This window comes from Lissotriton vulgaris, chromosome 3_1 (genome assembly GCF_964263255.1).
Source record: "Lissotriton vulgaris chromosome 3_1, aLisVul1.2, whole genome shotgun sequence".
In the NCBI taxonomy this organism is placed as follows: Eukaryota; Metazoa; Chordata; class Amphibia; order Caudata; family Salamandridae; genus Lissotriton; species Lissotriton vulgaris.
Window position 1 is genome coordinate 719,005,526 of NC_141689.1, and position 19,970 is coordinate 719,025,495.

Sequence of the window (19,970 nt, forward strand, 5' to 3'; positions counted from 1 at the left end):
GCAATAGTCCCATTGTTATCATCAGTTCTATTCTCATTGCTGTCATGAGCAATAGCCCCATTGTTATCATCAGCGCTATTCTCATTGTTGGCATCGGCACTAGTCCCATTGTTATCATCAGTGCTATTCTCATTGTTGGCATGGGCACTAGTTCCATTGTTATCATCAGCGCTATTCTCATTGTTGGCATCGGCACTAGTCCCATTGTTATCATCAGTGCTATTCTCATTGTTGACATCGGCACTAGTCCCATTGGTATCATCAGTGCTATTCTAATTGTTGGCATTGGCACTAGTCCCATTGGTATCATCAGCGCTATTCTCATTATTGGCATCGGCACTAGTCCCATTGGTATCATCAGCGCTATTGTCATTGTTGGCATCGGCACTAGTCCCATTGGTATCATCAGCGCTATTCTCATTGTTGTCATGGGCACTAGTCCCATGGTTATCAGTGCTATTCTCATTGTTAGCATCAGCACTAGTCCCATTGTTATCATCAGTGCCATTCGCATTGTAGGCATCGGCACTAGTCCCATTGGTATCATCAGCGCTATTCTCATTGTTGTCATGGGCACTAGTCCCATGATTACCAGTCCTATTCGCATTGCTATCATGAGCAATAGTTCCATTGTTATCATCAGTTCTATTCTCATTGCTGTCTTGAGCAATAGCCCCATTGGTATCATCAGTGCTATTCTTATTGATGTCATGAGCAATAGTCCCATTGTTATCATCAGTGCTATTCTTATTGTTTGCATTGGCACTAGTCCCATTGTTATCATCAGTGCTATTCTCATTGTTGGCATCGGCAGCAGTCCCATTGTTATCATCAGTGCTATTCTCATTGTTGTCATCGGCACTAGTCCCATGGTTATCAGAGCTATTCTCATTGTTGTCATGGGCACTAGTCCCATTGTTATCATCAGTGCTAATCCCATTGTTGGCATTGGCACTAGTCCCATTGTTATCATAAGTGTATCTTCATTGTTGACAGGAGCACTAGTCCCATTGGTATCATCAGCACTATTCTCAGTGTTGTAATGGGCACTAGTCCCATGGTTATCAGGGCTATTCTCATTGATGTCATGGGCACTAGTCCCATTGTTATCATCAGTGCTAATCTCATTGTTGGCATCCGCACTAGTCTCATTGTTATCATCAGTGCTATTCTCATTGTTCGCATCGGCACTAGTTCCATTGTTATCATCAGTGCTATTCTCATTGTTCGCATCGGCACTAGTCCCATTGGTATCATCAGCACTATTCGCATTGTTGTCATGGGCACTAGTCCCATTGGTATCATCAGTGCTATTCTCATTGTTGGCATGGGCACTAGTCCCATTGGCATCATCAGTGCTATTCTCATTGTTGGCATCTGCACTAGTCCCATTGGTATCATCAGCGCTATTCTCATTGTTGTCATGGGCACTAGTCCCATGGTTATCAGCACTATTCTCATTGTTGGCATCGGCACTAGTCCCATTGTTATCATCAGTGCTATTCTCATTGTTCGCATTGGCACTAGTCCCATTGTTATCATCAGTGCTATTCTCATTGTTGTCATGGGCACTAATCTCATGGTTATCAGTGCTATTCTCATTGCTATCATGAGCAATAGTCCCATTGTTATCATCAGTGCTATTCTCATTGTTGGCATTGGCACTAGTCCCATTGTTATCATCGGGGATATTCTCATTGTCGGCATCAGCACTAGTCCCATTGTTATCATCGGTGCTATTCTCATTGTTGGCATCGGCACTAGTCCCATTGTTATCATCAGCGCTATTGTCATTGTTGGCATCAGCACTAGTCCCATTGGTATCACCAGTACTATTCTCATTGTTGTCATGGAAACTAGTCCCATTGTTATCATTAGTGCTACTCTCATTGTTGGAATCGGCACTAGTCTCATTGTTATCATCAGTGCTATTCTCATTGTTGGCATCAGCACTAGTTCCATGGTTATCAGTGCTATTCTCATTGTTGGCATCGGCACTAGTCCCATGGTTATCATCAGTGCTATTATCATTGTTGTCATGGGCACTAGTCCCCTTGTTTCATCAGTGCTATTCTCCTTGTTGTCAGGAGCACTAGTCCCATTGGTATCATCAGCGCTATTCTAATTGTTGTCATGGGCCCTAGTCCCAGTGTTACCATCAGAGCTATTCTCATTTTTGGCATCGACACTAGTCCCATTGTTATCATAAGTGCTATTGTCATTGTTGGCATCAGCACTAATCCCATTTTTATCATCAGTGCTAATCTCATTGTTTTCAGGAGCACTAGTCCCGTTGGTATCATTCTCATTGTTGTCATGGGCACTAGTCCCATTGGTATCATCAGCGCTATTCTCATTGTTGGCATCGGCACTAGTCCCATTGGTATCATCAGCACTACTCATTGTTGGCATCAACACTAGTCCCACTGTTATCATCAGCGCTATTCTCATTGTTGGCATCAACACTAGTCTCACTGTTATCATCAGCGCTATTCTCATTGTTGGCATCGGCACTAGTCCCATTGGTATCATCACCATTATTCTCATTATTGGCATGGGCACTAGTCCCATTGGTATCATCAGCGCAATTCTCATTGTTGGCATCAGCAATAGGCCTATTGGTATCATCAGCGCTATTCTCATTGTTGTCATGGGCACTAGTCCCATGGTTATCCGTGCTATTCTCATTGTTGGCATGGGCACTAGTCTCATTGTTATCATCAGTGCTATTCTCATTGTTGGCATGGGCACTAGTTCCATTGTTATCATCAGCGCTATTCTCATTGTTGTCATGGGCACTAGTCCCATGGTTATCAGTGCTATTCCCATTGTTGGCATCGGCTCTAGTCTCATTATTATCATCAGTGCTATTCTCATTGTTGGCATCAGCACTAGTCCCATTGTTATCATCAGTGCTATTTTCATTGTTGTCAGGAGCACTAGTCCCATTGGTATCATCAGCGCGATTTTATTTGTTGTCAGCACTAGTCCCATTGCTGTCATCAAGGTTACTCCCATTCACTTAGAACAGGTCTTGAAAACAATGAAATGTGGTGCCTGTTGTGGTTACTATTGTCTGTCTACAGATTTTGGAAAGCACTTGCTGTTGACTTTACTTAAAGAGCAGATCTGCCTTCCGAAAAATCCGACACAGTCTGGGTATCTGCTACAGGTGATTCCGGAAGAAAGCCAGGCGCTGACCAAAGCAAACTCCATGAGTGACAATATATATGCTACGAATGTTGTCTGCTGTGAAGCTTAACGATTTCACCGTCTGCCAACCACATAAAAATAGGTAGACTTTGTTTTATAAACATCGCTATCCTGGGAGGTGTGAAAGTGGCGCCGAACAGAACACAGCTCCTTTCATTTAGTTGCTTCCCTGAGAAATGAATCCCCCCCCAAAAAAAGAACAAGCCCGTGAGTGATGCGCGCGCGCCACTACGAGCCATGTGGTTTCAATTATCGCGCCCGTGTCTGGGCATGATAATTGAAACCACATGACGGTAGGTGCGCGTAATAGATAACAATAGGCCATGGGCAGAGCAATGCGCCCTCCATTGGCCTATTGCGTGCTCTCTTGGTACAAAATACGCACGCAAAGCCCAATAGTGTGCCACAAAAGGAAAAGTACACGCCTGTGCGTGTGCCCTTCCTAGGTCAGCTTCTGAAACCCCATTTTTACCTACTAAATGTTTTGTGCCGCGCACTGCAACGCTAGGTGCGAGACCTAAAAAGTGCTATGACGCTGCCAGCACTGGCTGCATATTAGCACTGGCAGGAGGGACAGGCAAGAGGCAGCTACATCCCTCCTCCCTCTGAGATGCCTCCCGTCCCGCCAGCATTTTAAAAAGGAGCTATGACGCGGCTAGCTCTGGCCAGGTCATAGAGCTGATACAAAATGTTCATCATGCTCGAAATGTGATATGTAAGAAGTATGGACAGTAGTTGGCTGCCCTGAGTGGAACTGTGAAACTTAATACTGAAATATCTAATAAGAATGACCAAGGAGTGGTCACATTAAAGAATATTGGTAAATTGACTTATTCATGTGTGACACCACAATTTACTGTATTAAACACTGATGAGAACGTTGGACGCATGGGACAACATTTTCCGATAGGAGCAAAGCTAGTCACTGTAGGGCCAACTCTTGCACTTCAATTTTCTGGAAGAAATGCAGTTAAAGATAGTTGTCAACGGTGTTGTAGGCCCCTCACCGAGTCACTAATCAGGACCCAGTAATCAGTTTCACATCTTAGATCACCAAGCATTTGTTTAACCAAATATTTGGTGCAGCTGCAAAAAAGAAAGATGGCTTAACATGGTTTCATAATGTCACTGGTTTCAATTAAAGTTTCCTGCTGCTGGACTAAAGTTCACTAAAGCAATTATGCTGCTAATGGCACACTGTAGATAGGACTCTAAATGGAAAACGCCTCTGGGTCTGTTTTAGTTTTTGAGTTGGGTTGTGTTCCCTGCAGAAATGTATATGCACTAATGACATTTTGTAAAACAGACAATCAAGTAGAGAGACGTATTTTCTGCAGTCTTGAGGTCAGTGCTAGAGACGGTAAAGGGGATGTGATGGGGAATGTCCATGCAAAATGCAAGGAATATCCACACCGTTTTGCGGATATGCACAACTATTTTGCATGCAGGTTTACACCACTGAAATGCAAATAAAAGTATGCTTGCTTCCAGGGTAAGCATAACGAAAATCTCCTTCATTTCATGGTTTGTAGGAAACGTAGGTTGAACTGAGAATCCAGCAAACCTACTCATGTGAATATTTTGCCATAATAACAAGAGTGCGTCCGGCAGTGACTGCCTGCATATAGAAATCTACAGCTAGCATTGAGTCATATGGTGATTATTTTATTTTTAATCATGTTCTCGTAGATACGTCATTTGCAAGTGTAAATCTATGATGTGTAAATTTACAGTTTTCTGCTAATCAAGCCCATAATCAGAGCACTATGTATAATGTGATTCTGTGCCTGTGGCATTTTCCGCAAAATTAAGGATCACACATTTGATATATAATCAATTAACTGCTGCAGATTTTAACCAAAAAAATGGTTTCTAAATCAAACAGAGCAAAAGTTACTGAAAATGTGGCAACATGTCTTCCCGCACTGTGAAGGTCCTTTGCAAAGGTTGAATGGTCTTCTCTCATTCACTTATTGGTCTATTTTGGTGTTAAACTGGTACTAATTAGACAAAATAGTCGCCCATATAGTGTTAACGTTTAAACATTACAAAATAATAAAGTAACACCATCACAAAATGTGCCACATTATTCTTCATATCTTGCATTTTCTTGGTGCATAACTTAGTCAACCCTGCTGTATAATTCCAGCGACTCAGACCATAATCAATATGGAGAGAAAATACGGAAAAAAGTCAGCTCGGAAAAACAAAATTAAGTAAAAGGTGAAACACCAAACAGGTCGTACTTTTAACGGTAATCATAGCCCCTGCTCTGGCCATAAAGCGCCTATTTAAATCCTGCTGAGGCTAGAAGCTGTGCAAGAATCTGTTAAAACACCTGTAATGCACACTGAGTTAACTCTGTAATGCTCCTGTCATGTATGGTTTATGGTTGATGATTGACTCTTGCTTTTCTCAGCACAAATTGATGGACGCTTGGCAGTTCGGACTGGACTGTTCCCATGAGTCACAGGGTCAAGACTGATTTGCATATGGCCAGGTCTATAGGACCCGGATCCCCCAGCATGCTCCCCGCTCCCTCCTTATAACCTGACAACCCACATGATAATCAACGACAGAGATTTGTGTGGGTGTCAAAAAACGGCCATGTTTAATATTTGACATTTCATAAACATGACAAGGCATTTCAAAATTCATTAAATTACATTAAATGCAGTTATCAACACAATTTTATTCTTGACTTGCTGATCTTCTTTCGCCAGATTAAGATTCTAATCTTCCAACACTAAGGGGGGGGCTTCCGGCTCCCCTCTTCCATGCCGTGCATCCACGCGAGGTGCAACCCACCTGCGACCCATGAGGAGTGGGCCCCCCCAACCTCTGATCCTTGTCCGCCTTCTCCGGGGACCCACCCTCCGACCACCAGGCTGACCAGGGACCCAGGAGGCTCGTAACATGTCGCCCTAGCCTCCCCAGCCGGGGCCCTATTTCACAGCGGGGAGCTTACCGTCTCCCCCCTCAGTGCTAGCCTAGGGAGTACGCAAGGCGGACTCCCGTCCATTCCGTCGGGCAATTGTACTGTTCCAAGGTCTTTCTACCGCAACACGCCCCTCCAATCCACTGAGCTAAAGGGACGGGTGGGTGGGAGTTTAAAAATTATACTAAGGGCTGTAGGAGGGAGGACGCATCGGGGAGGCTGCCACGATCCGGTGCGACAGAGGAAGGAGAGGCCGGGGTCCCTGCCCCAAGCACCTAAATAGGTCACCAGCTCCGCCCACTGTCGCACCGGAAGTGTGTCCTCCTGCCCCTGGAAGTGATAAGCGGCCAGTCGCCCATTGGGGCAGACCGGCCGCCCCTATCTGGATCAGGTAGGGGGGCAGGGGCCGGGGGGGCCGGGCCCTAAGTGCGCGCTTGCCGATACTCAGCTCGCGCTTGGCATAGGACCCGGATCCCCCAGCATGCTCCCCGCTCCCTCCTTATAACCTGACAACCCACATGATAATCAACGACAGAGATTTGTGTGGGTGTCAAAAAACGGCCATGTTTAATATTTGACATTTCATAAACATGACAAGGCATTTCAAAATTCATTAAATTACATTAAATGCAGTTATCAACACAATTTTATTCTTGACTTGCTGATCTTCTTTCGCCAGATTAAGATTCTAATCTTCCAACACTAAGGGGGGGGGCTTCCGGCTCCCCTCTTCCATGCCGTGCATCCACGCGAGGTGCAACCCACCTGCGACCCATGAGGAGTGGGCCCCCCAACCTCTGATCCTTGTCCGCCTTCTCCGGGGACCCACCCTCCGACCACCAGGCTGACCCTAATCCTCTAACCCAGTTCTCTGTACCGATAACTGCACTCCATCATTGCGATACATCACCTCACCGGGAAATCCGTTCGGTGCGGAATGTGACACCAGCAGCCCTTCACTGAGCCCACCTGGTCACCTCCAACCTTGTGATACCTCACCTCTCTGGAGACTGGAGACCATCCGGGTGGAATGTTACACAAGCGGCCCTACACGGAGCGCTACTTGGGCAATTCCTACTTGAGCTGCCTCACCGAGACATTCTAGGCTCTCGACTTCTTCTCAGGGCCGGCTGTCCCAACACAGGAAACCTGTTCCTTCCAGGCCTTCCGGCCATACCATCGCCCCTGCCAAGGTCGCCTTGCAGCTTGTCGCATGGACGAGTGCCTCGTGACACCACCACCTTCGTGGGCCCACAACTGAACAGGAGAGAAATAGAAGAGTCAAGTATGGTCATTGGCAAATCATTATTATTTCTGACACAACCATTCTGGCCACATGGGTCTCATGTAATCGTCGGACGCCAGCGCCCAACCCCTTCCATTGTGCTGTCTGGTAAGCCCGTCTGTGCCGTAGTGTTGCCATACCTATCCTGACAGGGAGAGCCTGTTATCCTAACGCACTCACTCCCAGTCCCGCTAACGCCAACTCAAACGGTTTCCCTTGGTACAGCCACCAACCGTCGACACGCTACATGTACCCCCCCGGGCCTGTCCCACTCCTGCTGCGCGCCTCGGCAACTGTTCTGTACATTCTGATTGAAACGCTCCGCCCGTTTTATTCTGTGTCTTACTAAGACGAGTGACTGAGAGAAAGGTAATGTATAATTTTCATGATCTCGTGGGATCCGGGATGCCCTGTTCCGGGGATGCTAAGAACTTAGGCGGAGATTCCAGTGACCCTGCGCGCTCGCTGGACCAGCTAGTCTAATGTATACGGGGGGGGCGCATGGAGACAGTCTGCCTGCAAACGCTAGTCTATGATATCCACCCCAGACGGACCAGTGTAGGGACTACGCACCAATTGAAGACGAGGGGGGGGGGCTTCAGCCAGCCCGCCGCCGCAACTCACGACCCAACCTGGCGTCCTATGTTATCAGACACGGCGACAAGACCCGTGTAAATCTCGCTACGTTTTATTTACCAAATCCGGCATTCTTCCAGGCTGATAATTGCCGCGATGGGGACTCTGCGGGGAATTAATAATGCAGCATTTCACATGGATTCCACTCCAACATTAGCCATACAATGACTGTATGTACCCGATAAGGGCACTATAAGCCACTGAGACTGCTATGCAAGGTAAACAAATGCGCTAGCCTCATTTATCTCAGGTGCTAGCAATAAACCTCTTTTTACCTGAAGGTAAGGGAGCACCCCTGCCCTATGCCGTGAGAGCCTGGACCCTTTATTCTGAGCTAGTTACAGTGTTGTGAAGTCATCCCCTCTGTAGCTTGCTCAATACGATTTCGAGTGTGTGCTGAGCACCGTAGGGAGCTTGAAAAGCAATAAAGAAGTCCTCTTTCTCCACGGACTCAATTATCCCATTAAGGTTATTGCCGTCTTAATATACATATCCCTATTATTTCATGAGGTATTCAAGCAGTTCCTCTTATGTATCTTGGATTGGATGTGTATTAACACCTCTGCAGTTTATTTTCACGTGCTATTGTTATGTACCTCGCTGATGTGATAGGCCCCTGCCAGCAAGTCTAACTACGCCTTCCATCATTCCGAGGTAGGAGCGTTGAATAACCCTGAACTGAGTATTAGTAACACCTGTTATTCACAAAACATGGAAACGACAGACGCCCGACTAACGGACTAAGAATAAAGAAGGCCAGTATTATGATTGAGCTGATAATAATTATTCTAAAAGGATTGACTGTCAATCAAAGGAGATGTACTTATATGAGAGTTCTCACGCAAAATTATTGTTGCTTATTACCCCGACCAGTTGTTGAGGGCGACCTAACTTGGAATATTGGGTCAAAATGTCCACACAGGGCCAAACCCTCATTAAAGGAGAATCAAAATAGAATTAGCCAGAAGGGCAAGGTCAGCTGCTGAAATTATATCAGGAAACAGCAAGCTTCTTACCATTCATGAGAGACGTGGTAGGAGAATTTACTGATGTACTGATGAAACTGTGGCTTCTAGCATAAACAGCCGACACAGGGCGAATGCGTATACCCACATCGTTTGAGCAACTTATGCTCTCCGCATCCACACCCTATCCAGTGACATGGCCTTTACACTGACCAACAGCCTCTACCCTGGCAGGACCATTCAATGAACTCCTCATTTTCTAATCCCAATCTTAGTAGCCATGTTGGTGTCGAGGCAAGTCCTTTCCCTGGTCATGTGGACAAGAAGTTTTGTCAGTGTGAACAATTGCATCTTAATGTTATGTTAGGAGTGTTTGATAGGGCCGAATCGCCCAACTAGCAACCTTCTGATGCTAAAGACAAAGGAAATAAAATGTCATCGGACGTACTCAAATTGAATTTCTGAAGATTTTGTTCAAGGAAGAGAGGAATCTTTCTCAAGATCAAGCGGTCATTGATGTTTCACAGGAACACAGGCCTGTTATGATGTGGGGTTGTTATTTAAAGAAATTGGCAGAGGCATCGGCCAGCTGCTTGGCACGTGATGACCAACTTACTACTATGTCTCCGCGTGTTCTTATTCAGGTGATGTAACATATGCCTATATTCTCAAACTAAACCACAATGTGTTATATGCCATCATCTGGATTAATTGGGTACGTTTTCGCGAACTGCTTAGTAAATGGTACATGAAGATCTAATAGTCGTTCTCTCTTCAGAAGCCAAGGAGCAATGGGAGCTGAAGATTAAAACCAACAATCCCTTTGGATGTGAACACATTTATTTCGGGGCTAAATTATCTTTACTTTGATTTACCTTGGAAAATTACACTTTGGCCCGTACGGGCATCGAACCTGCGATCATGGCGATATTAGCCCAACGCTCTAACCAGCTGAGCTCACTAGCCCCCCCTTAGGTCAGAGGGAGCAACCCGCCAGCACCCAAGTAACTTACACCGATGTGCAAACATAAGGGTAATCGATCCACGGGTAAAAATACAAAGTGCAACACACACACTGAATTGTCATTCTTATAAACACTGACCACAACCGTGTGAGCACCGACAGGCTTCAACCCGTAGCAAACATGGATTATGAGGATATTTCAACATCATTTAAAAAACAGAGCCCGCACCTGTGGTCTCTCGTCTGAAGAAACCCGTTGAATATACACTCTGACACAGTAAGTAGACCCTTCGACAACCCGCACGTTTTCGACTCAGAGCTTACTGAAGCAACTCTTAACGATGAAAGGCTGAGTGGGCCCCACCGAATCTCTGCCACTCCCGCGCACACCAATATTCACTTACAGCACGATTCTCGCACCCTGGTCTCCCCTTCGCTGTAATTAAGGCCCCTCGAATGTCTGGACTTAACAAAACGGCCTCGTTTCCGGCGGGAAACGCGGTAGCCGGTTCCGAGCAGGGAGGGCCCACTCCGACTTCCCAGCGCGGCACAGGCAGCCCGCGCAAACCAGACAATGGAGTCGTATATTTTCTTGTAGTCCTCAAAGGACACTTAGTGCCAGGGGCAATATCAACAAAAGAAAATCAACAAACTCGAAGTAGTCTGTCCCGCCCTTAAAAATTATTTGAAGAAAGGCCTTAAAAGGAGGTATGTAGGCCCAAATACAGCATACATTTCGAAACGCCCGTTTCCATATCATTTACAATTTGTATGTTGATGCCAGCCCACACTATAGAATAAATATTCATTTTTACGAGTGTGCTACAACGCATGACGGATTCCTGTCCTGGCTGCCCATCTGGCCAGGCGAGGCCAAGAGACCGTCCTGGGGATGTGCTGGAGTGTATTCCCCGCACCCCGACCCCTACAGTCCGCCCACGTCATCCAGGAAGGAGCCCGTAGGCCCAGGGGCCCTGCCGGCAGCCGCAGACCATCGGAGTAGACTCAATGCTATCGCCGGCCCCGTGTACCCCTCCCGCAATCCGCGGCTGCCCCCAGGCCCCCCGGCACCCCCGACCCCTTACCTGGGGAGATGGACGGCTGCACCCGACGCGCTTCTCCTCCTCGTTGCCTCCCATCAGCTGTGCTGAACCTCCGCCTCCAACTCCGACGAGGAAATTCGGGAATTTGGGAGTTTAAAAATTATACTAAGGGCTGTAGGAGGGAGGACGCATCGGGGAGGCTGCCACGATCCGGTGCGACAGAGGAAGGAGGGGCCGGGGTCCCTGCCCCAAGCACCTAAATAGGTTGCCAGGCTCCGCCCACTGTCGCACCGGAAGTGCGTCCTCCTGCCCCTGGAAGTGATAAGCGGCCGGTCGCCCATTGGGGCAGACCGGCCGCCCCTATCTGGATCAGGTAGGGGGGCGGGGGCCGGGGGGCCGGGCCCTAAGTGCGCGCTTGCCGATACTCAGCTCGCGCTTGGCAAACTGGGATGGCATGGTGGGCACAAGAATGATGGATTTATCTCAGATCTCTTGACTGGGGTGAATGTTTTGATTTGTTCTGCATTCCATCCATCAATTGTGTGCCTTTTGATGTTCTCAGCAGCCAAACTCAGCATAATTCTGGCACAGAAACAGCTCCATAAGCTACTTCCAAAGGAAGGCCACCTCATTTAGGTTGAAGCGCTTTTAGTAGCAATGGCAACGAGGCTTGCATTGCCTGTTCGAGTTCTGCTGCACAGCAGCTTATTCTGAGAAGGGCAGATTCAGCGACTGGTAGGGTTTTAAGTGTCAGGAACAGACACATGATAGTAATTAAAACTATACATTGAAACAGGTCCCCATAGGGCCCTATATTTATGTACTTAACTCTACACTGCTCCATTCCTAAACAATACATGTAAAAAGTATTAAGGTAATCCACGTCAGTGATCTAATTCCTGTTTATATTTCACATATTTACTTAATCTTGCATTCCCCAAGAGTGCTAGCTATTTGTATAATGTTGTGTTTCCATAATTTTTTTGTGTAACACATTCCTCTTGTGTAGTGCATACTTTGAATTGAGTCTCAACCAGGTGTTTTTTGGGTCTCCATTGAGTGTAAGGCTGTATGCAGTGAGTCAGAAAGGTGTTCAGAACACATGGGTCATCCAACCCTTGGCGCCTCTACAGAGCGCACAGAGCACTGGCCACGTATTCCAGTTGTAAATATGATTCTGTGCAAATGAGTGTAAAGAAGATACACAGGTGTCAAAATATTGACAAGGCGAAAGTTATGCAAAATAGTGTTCACATGTGAGTGGGTGTGTTGTGCTTTTGATGGTAGTGAAGTGAAGGAGATGCAAAGCAGTGCAAAGAAGAGATGAAGTGTAAAAACTGCAGATGGATGAGAAGTGGAGAGAAAAGAGACATGTCTAACAGAGTGAGCATAAATGAGTGATTGAGCCACTTTGAATACCACTAACCCTTCAATGGCCTCAGTAATGTTTAATTTACAGCCTTATAAATTCAGACTTAAAACATTTTTTATGTTATTTATAACAAAATCATTGTTATTACTCATTTATTATCTTAAACAGCTAACAACCATTGACAAAGCCAATATTTCTCGCTGTTTTGGGTGTACGTCAGTTGTTTTGTTATAAATCTGGATGCAATAACAGAAAGCTCAGAAAGGCACCAAATATCAGTGGGTGGCACACAATGGTGTGTTTACACCGCAGCGTTAATTACACAGGTCACACCTCTTTAAGAGAGAGCCACCTCCCTCTTTCCACACACACACTTTTTTCTTCACACTTAAATCCTCGTAAAACTGCCCAGGGGAATGAATGGGGGCTTATGGAGCAGCCAACCACACCTCCCCCGGATATTGGGTGGGTGGTGCAGCCCAGGCGACTGCCATCATGTTGGGTTTCAAACTTAGTTATTCATAGCCCAAGGCTTATGTATTCAGCTTTTTTGGGCTTCCTGCCACCATTTGAATTTTGAGTGATCTTGGTGAGAGGTGGCATGGAGTAATAGCCTGAATTTTTAGTCAAAGTTGTTGGTAAATTATTTCTTTATTGAGATGTCCAGCACAGAAGAGAATGTTGTCTAACCTTGGGCTTGCAGCCGGAGGTAGGGCGCTAGGATATGGTGTGGAGTGAGGCTGTTGCAGTCCACCTGGCGCGTAGGGCATCCGACCACGTGGGTGCAGTGGTCCTGGCCTGTTTGCCACTTCGTAAGCTGAGGGCTGTGGTGAGCGGCAAAATGTAGTTGAGTGTGAGGGGCCACTCGACACTGCCTTGCGTGGCCCAGAGTGGTAGTGAGAGAGGCAGGGTTTTGAGGGCGGGCCCGGCTGAGTAGCCTGCCTACTCGCTGTTAGCTGAATCACCGTGCGACACAGAGGCAGGCAGGAGCAGCAGGAGGGGTGAGGCCCGCGAAGAAGAACAGCGGAGGGGTGGGCCGTATATGAGCAGAGGGGCAGCAGCTGCAAAGAACAGGACAGTGCGGACGGTGGCTTTGGAGCACAGGCAGCAGAGGAGATCCACAATGCCAGGAGTGGTTTCTGGGAGGGGGGCACATTGGTAATTTCAGGGGGCTCCTTGAAATTGGGGACCCTTCCAAAGACTGCATACCAGGGAGAGAAAAAGGACCAGGTCGGGGAGGCCCCATGATTAATAACAATGCTGGGAGCGAGAGACTGGCTTGAGAGGGCCCTACAGAGCCTGTGGAGTAGGTGGGCAGCAGGAGGTTCTTGGGGGCTGGGGCAGGTGGCAGACGGCAATGAGTTAATCGCAGGCTCCCTATTGTGGCGGGGTTATGCCCCCAGTAGAGAAAGGCAGAAGGGGCATAAAAGAAGCAGTCACCAGCATCAGCCCTGATGGCGGCGTAGCTCGAGTGGAGTCATGAGGAGGACGTGGAGGTGCATGAGCAACAGGGGGAGAATGGGTGAGAAGGTGGGGCAGGACAGGAAGGGGGTAGGTGGTTGCGGGGGGGGGGGGGAATTGAGCTTTCAGAGAAAGGCATAAGGGGTGGTGCAGGTGCAGGGCATGTGGATGTGGGTTTCGGAGAGATCTGCATGCCGGGCTGTAAGCTTGCAGGAAACCACTACACTAGTCCTGTGGTCTTCTTTGCAGGTTGCGGGGAGCAGCAGGTGGACTGACTCAGAAGAGTCCGGTGCAATACACACGTCCAAGGGGAAGAGATGGCAGGACCCAGAGCTGTCCTCCAGACAGCGGCAGGGGACTATACAGCGGGTGGCAGAAGAAAATCCAGTGATGCCTCAATGCCAGCTCTAGCTAGAAGTTTTGGGGCAACCTCTGGCTACAGCGCCAGGTTTCGGCATAGCGATATGAAGGTATCATCACGGCCCCACTGGATGTCGACTATTGGCCCCAGTTAAACATGCTTCAATGATAACGTCATGGGGAGTCCGCAGGCCCATGTGAAGGGTGTCAAGGGGGGGATAGCGGCTGCATAAAGGCAGGTATGTCGGGATGTGAGAGTAGGTAAAGAGGAATTGAAAGGGGGCGTAAAGGTAAGAGCAGGATACCCCAGTGCAGGAGGGCGTGGGGGATGACAAACAGGAGGATAGCACAAGGACGAAAGGTGGGGAGAAGGACGAGAACGAAGGGTTGGAACGTAAGGAATTGAAGATCAAAAGGTTTCAGTATATCGGGATGAAGAAGCCTTTGGGCGCTGGTCTCATGCTAGCCATGAAGGAGAAGATTTTGAAGGGGGAGTATGTGGAGATGTTCAAGCTCTTGCACAGGGAGCTGCGATCCAAGGAGGGGTCCAAGGAGGAGGGGCATGTGCTAGCCAAGATACTGAGGGTGCCTCTGATGATAGAGAACTGGGCTACCATTGTTCCTAATATATGTCGGTGTCTATTGAGAAAAGTATCCAGAGAAGTCCAAGTACATGGACGTCATATGCAAAGATCAGATAAAATTCGGGTGGTTTGCCTGGGCTTAGTATGATGAGGAGTTTAGGGCACATTTGGCTTCGGATGCCGAGGCAAAATGGGGAGAGCTAGATACAGACATTTGGCAGCACACCATTGACTCTGCAAAATTTGGCAACATTATTTTCACAGCAAGTGGGCTGCCAATTGACTACCAGCCCTTTCAGGGGCACCCCATCCAGAGAAGGGAGGGGGATGCACCAGAGTAGGGAGCAGGTTGGGGTTACAACAAGCGGCTCTGTACATGGGAGTACTGCAAGTTTCGGCACGAGTGCTCCAAGTGCTTGGGAAGGCATGCACCCATACGCCACCCTAGAGCAACCAGGGGAACGCAGGGCAGTGGCAGCAGTACTCGGGCCCTAGGGTGTAGCAGCAATTATTTGGGTACAGAGGGGATTGAGGAGTACTGGGATCTGGTCAAAAGACTCATACTCTGGTTATATTGAACAGGTTGGAGTATTGGCTGGGTTTTTAAGATCGGGCAGATGATGCAAGGTTATTGTGGGATGGGTTGAGATGGCGTTTCCACTTGGGGCATGAAGACCCTGAGTCAGGAGAAGGGAAGATAATCTATGATCAGTGAAAGAGCACATGCAAGTAGTTCAGGAGAAGCTGACAAAGAAAGTACGGGTGGAAGGATGGCGGACCACTTTGAGGACTGGCAACGTAGACGTTGATTGTGGCACCAATTGGTGTGGTGTCTAAAAAGGAAAAGGGCAGTTTTGTCCGATTCGCCATTTTTTGGGGCTGAAGGGGGGCTGGTCAATGATTTTATATCAGAGGATGTGGCGTCAGTGTCCTGTTCATCAGTGGATGTGGCAATGTCAATGGTGGTCCAGATGGGGCTGTGGGCACAGATGGCAAAGTGAGATGTGAAGTCCTCCTTTTCAGCTGTTACCGGTGCACCATGAGGATTTGCAACTGTTGGAGATGCATTTTGAGGGGCAGTGGTATGTGGACAAGGCACTGCTGATGGGCTGCTCAAAATCATATGTGCTGTTTGAGTGCTTCAGTTAATTCCTCCAGTCGCTTTTCACATGGCACATGAGCCACACTATGGTAACACACTACTTGGATGTATTCATCTTTGTGGGGGCACCTGGTTCTGTGGACTGCCAGCAGATGCTTGTAAGTCTTAAAGAGCTCATATGTAGCCTGGAAGATCCTTTGGTGCCCGAGAAAATGGTGGGGCCGAGTAAATAGTTGTAATTCCTCGGAACAGAGATTGACTCGAAGCTAATGCAGGAGAGGTTGCCGCAGGACAAGAAGGAGATGATGCAGGTGCTATTGAGGGACAATCTGGGCAAGGAGAAAGTGAAGGTGAGGGAGATTCAGTTGCTGTTTGGGCACTTAAACTTTGTGTGCAAAGTAGGGCAGGAAGAACCTTTTATAGGAGACAGGATTTGGCTTTATCTATTTACTCATTGCCACACCACCATGTGGGCTTATCGGCAGGAGTAAAAGAAGATTTCAGGATGTGGAGTTTTTTCTTGGAGCCCTGTAATGGAATCCCATTAAACATGGAGGGTGAAATGAAATGGGATGTGCAGATATTCTTAGATGCAGTGGGGGGCTTGGATTTTTGGCTTTTATTAGCAAGGGCGTTGGTGTGCGGAAGAATGGGCAGGACAGTGGAAGTCGTGGGCAAGAGCATTGTGTTCTTGGGATTCTTTCCGCTGGTTATGGCAGTCACTGTATGGGGAGTGGAGGGCGCATCGGAGGGTGCATCTCAGGGTGGACAAGTGGCAGTGGTTCAGACTGGGAATAGACAGTCTGCAGGGATTCACAAGTAGCTTGGCTTCCTGCAGCATGACCTTCTGTTCAGGGAAAGACATGTACCTACGGGTGGACAATGACATTGCAGATGCTTTTTCTCATTCACAGTGGGAAAGATTTTGTGGGTTGGCCAAGGAAGTGGACAGTTGAGAGACGCCCATGCCGAAAGAATTGTGGGCAGTATGAAACACAAGATGTTGCAATTGGTGGTAGCTTCTTTGGCGGAGTCAATGCAGAGAGCATACGGTCAGGCCTGGGCTGAATTTTTGGAGCTTGGGGCTCAGCACAAGACAGCAGGGTGGTGCAGGACAGAGGACATTGTTCAGTTTATATTGGACTTGATGGAGAGGGTTTCGTCCAGAGTGCCGTTTGCAGGGAAATGGGTGTGCATTGCCTTTATGGGAAAGTTGGTGTGGTGTTACGCCCCATCAGTGGGGGAATTAGGACAGAGGATGCTTCAGGGTTGGGTAACAGAACAGGGGCACTTGAGGAGAGTGAAGAGGCCTTTAACTTGGCAGTTATTTTACAGGATCGTGCTTGAGTTGCTGGTGGTGAGCCGGGGGCCAGTAAGGACAGCTTGTTTTTCACTCTCATGTCATGAATGTTCTTTGGGGCGTTTCTAGTGTCAGAATTGTTGGGGAGCAGGAGCCAGGGATGTTTAATCTAAGAGAATGTCACAAAAAGAGGGGACAGGTTGGAGATCTGGCTGTGCAGCTAAAAGACTGACCAGCGAGCAAGAGGCAGGAGTGCTCCCCACCAGGCTTTCCAATCGCCTGAGCAGTGCATGGTAGCATGGGGAGACAAGTGGTGGGCATGTTGTGAGGCACAGGACGGCTTAGTGTTCAGGCACTGGTTTTCAGTTGCTTTTGGTTTTGCACCAAGGGTTAAAGTCACTGGGGGTTTCTCAGGCAGAGTACAGAACACATTCATTCCACATTGGCGCAGTGACTGAGGCTGGCAATAGGAGCTGGGTGCGCAAGGACATCATGCAGCTGGGGAGACAGTCCTCCTACTGTTTTCTGAGATACATGCGCAGGTCTGAGTTATATGGGTATGATCCGGGGAATGCTGTTTGAATATTTATCACTGTTTTCTGTTTCAGGTTCTGTTCCTGGCCCGGTAGCAGAGGAGGTAGCCATTTGGGTGGTGGGCCACTAGATTATCAAGTGGGCAGAAAGGCAAGCAGTGCAAAGTGAATATGGCGCAAATTTGGGTTTCGACCGTCAATTGTTTCCTGTCACCTGGTGAGGTAAAGGGGGCAGGAGACGGAATGAGTTGTTACAGTGTTTGAATGGCATGATGTCAAGGAGGAGATGCCCAGACGTTTTAGGTATCCATTCAGGGGGAAATTATCTAGAAGTGGAAGAAGGTGTGGCACTGTTGAGGGCCATAAAACAGGAGCTATTAGAGATCAAAGCTCAGTGGTCACATTGCTTTATTGTATGGATGTAGTTTATGCCGAGGAGGAACTGGAGGGGGGCCAACAGGCCATCAGCGATCGATAGGGCATGCAGGAAGGCGAATAGGGATTTGTTTAGGGTCTGAAGGGACATTGATTTTGGGCGTGTTAATAATGCGGACATAAAATATGGCAACATTGAGCTTTACAGGGGTGCATTTATCGAGGTTTGGCATGGAACTATACTTGTTGGAGCTGAGAGAGGTGTTGGCAAGGACACAGAACATTCGCCGGCAGGCAGGCCTAGAAGGCCAGGGGAGGGAATGCGTTGGGGGGCAGAAAAAGTCGGTAGGCGGGCCTTTTTCTGGGTGGTGGTAGACTGAAAAATTTTGCAAAAGTTTACAGAGGTTTGATTGGCGTTGCCATTGGTGAACTATGTGGAAAGAGAGGAAGGAGAGCAACCTCTCACCTGGACTAGGCAGGAAGTTCAAGCTTAAGCATAGGATGTTTAGTTGGCTTGATGTTAATAAATGGCTGTAGGGAAAAGTTAAGGTTCCAAACTGTTGAACTGCAGTACAATAGGAAATGCTGTTGTGGGGTGGGGTATCTGGGTGGGATGGTAGGCAGGAGGTAGGAAAATGAATAGTTCATTTGATGTATAGCGAGGCTTTAGTTTTGTAAAGGGTATTGCCCAGTTAAATATTTGTGATGTGCACCTGTTTCAATAAAGCAGCCCTTTTCACACAACTCAAGTGGTCTGTGTGCATCCCTCTTCCCCAAATATCAGTACTGCCTGTTGTGTGTAGTTTTGCCTCTGCGACTGGTATCTTGCAATTACAAACTTTGCCTACAGGAATGGGAGAGAACATTCAGTTTCTCAGATTTCCTCATTTTCAACATATTTTCCGTACATACCCAAGCTGTTCTCGCTGCTCGTCGGCCAGGAGGTTATCCTGTCGCGCATCTTTTTCTTTTTACAAGAGTCCTCGGACTTGACTGAAAGTTCCCCCTCCTGCTTCCGGATCTCGCGGACGAGCTGCATGCGGCACATGGTAAACTCCTGAAAGGAAATCTTCCCGTTCTCGCGTGCTCCCAGCTGGTGCATGATTTCAGCCACCGAGCCTTCCATGTTCAGCTGCCGGCAGACCATCAATAAGTCATTTCTGAAAAAGACATAAATCAGAAAAAAAAGGAAAAAGGTTTAATGAGTTAATGCGACTCTGCAAGCTCAAAGGATGACTGGGGATCGCTGCCACACACGAAGACAGACAGTACCAGCAAGGGGACCAGGTGTTAACATTTTTCGGATAAACCTAGCAAAAAATGCCTTCCTTGCCAGATCACAGATTAAGCTCAATTCCCAAACTGCTGCGCCTGGCCTGTTAGGAACAAAGCTACATCGAATTAAATGTGAACTGTTCCTGATTCCTAGAGGCACACTGGGTATGTGAGATGGCGATCTTACTCTCAGAGAACCAATTATGTGTCTAACAATTGCCAAGACGAATTGAGAGCTAATAGAAACGTGAACATGTTCATTCTTGGCATTCAGTACACTAAAAGGATTTGAATTTAACATAAAAAAGTACACTTCCAGATTTATGTGCAGCTTTCATCTCCGACATTCCTCAAACTTTAATGTATTAAAGGTGAACGGTCCTGCCTGTAATTGTTCGGTCGGCCTAAGAGCTGCAATGCCACATCGGTGGTGGGTGCAACCTATAAAAATGCTACATAAGATGCTTTACGAGTTAATCAAGTGTTCCACCTCATTATGTTATTTTCAGTTTAGATCCTGGTGTTGTTGATTAATGGGATGATTCAAAACAGTACCTTGTGTGA

At 47.5% G+C, this 19,970-nt stretch overlaps 1 protein-coding gene across 1 annotated transcript in view; it reads right to left on the reverse strand.

Moving 5' to 3' along the window:
* MCC (MCC regulator of Wnt signaling pathway) overlaps nt 1-19,970 on the reverse strand; it is a 1,280,822-nt gene that overhangs the window by 1,053,547 nt on the left and 207,305 nt on the right. Inside the window, exon 2 of the mRNA XM_086961033.1 lies at nt 19,044-19,291. Within this exon, the coding sequence (XP_086817159.1) occupies nt 19,044-19,291 (248 nt within the window). The remainder of the gene's footprint in view (nt 1-19,043; nt 19,292-19,970) is intronic.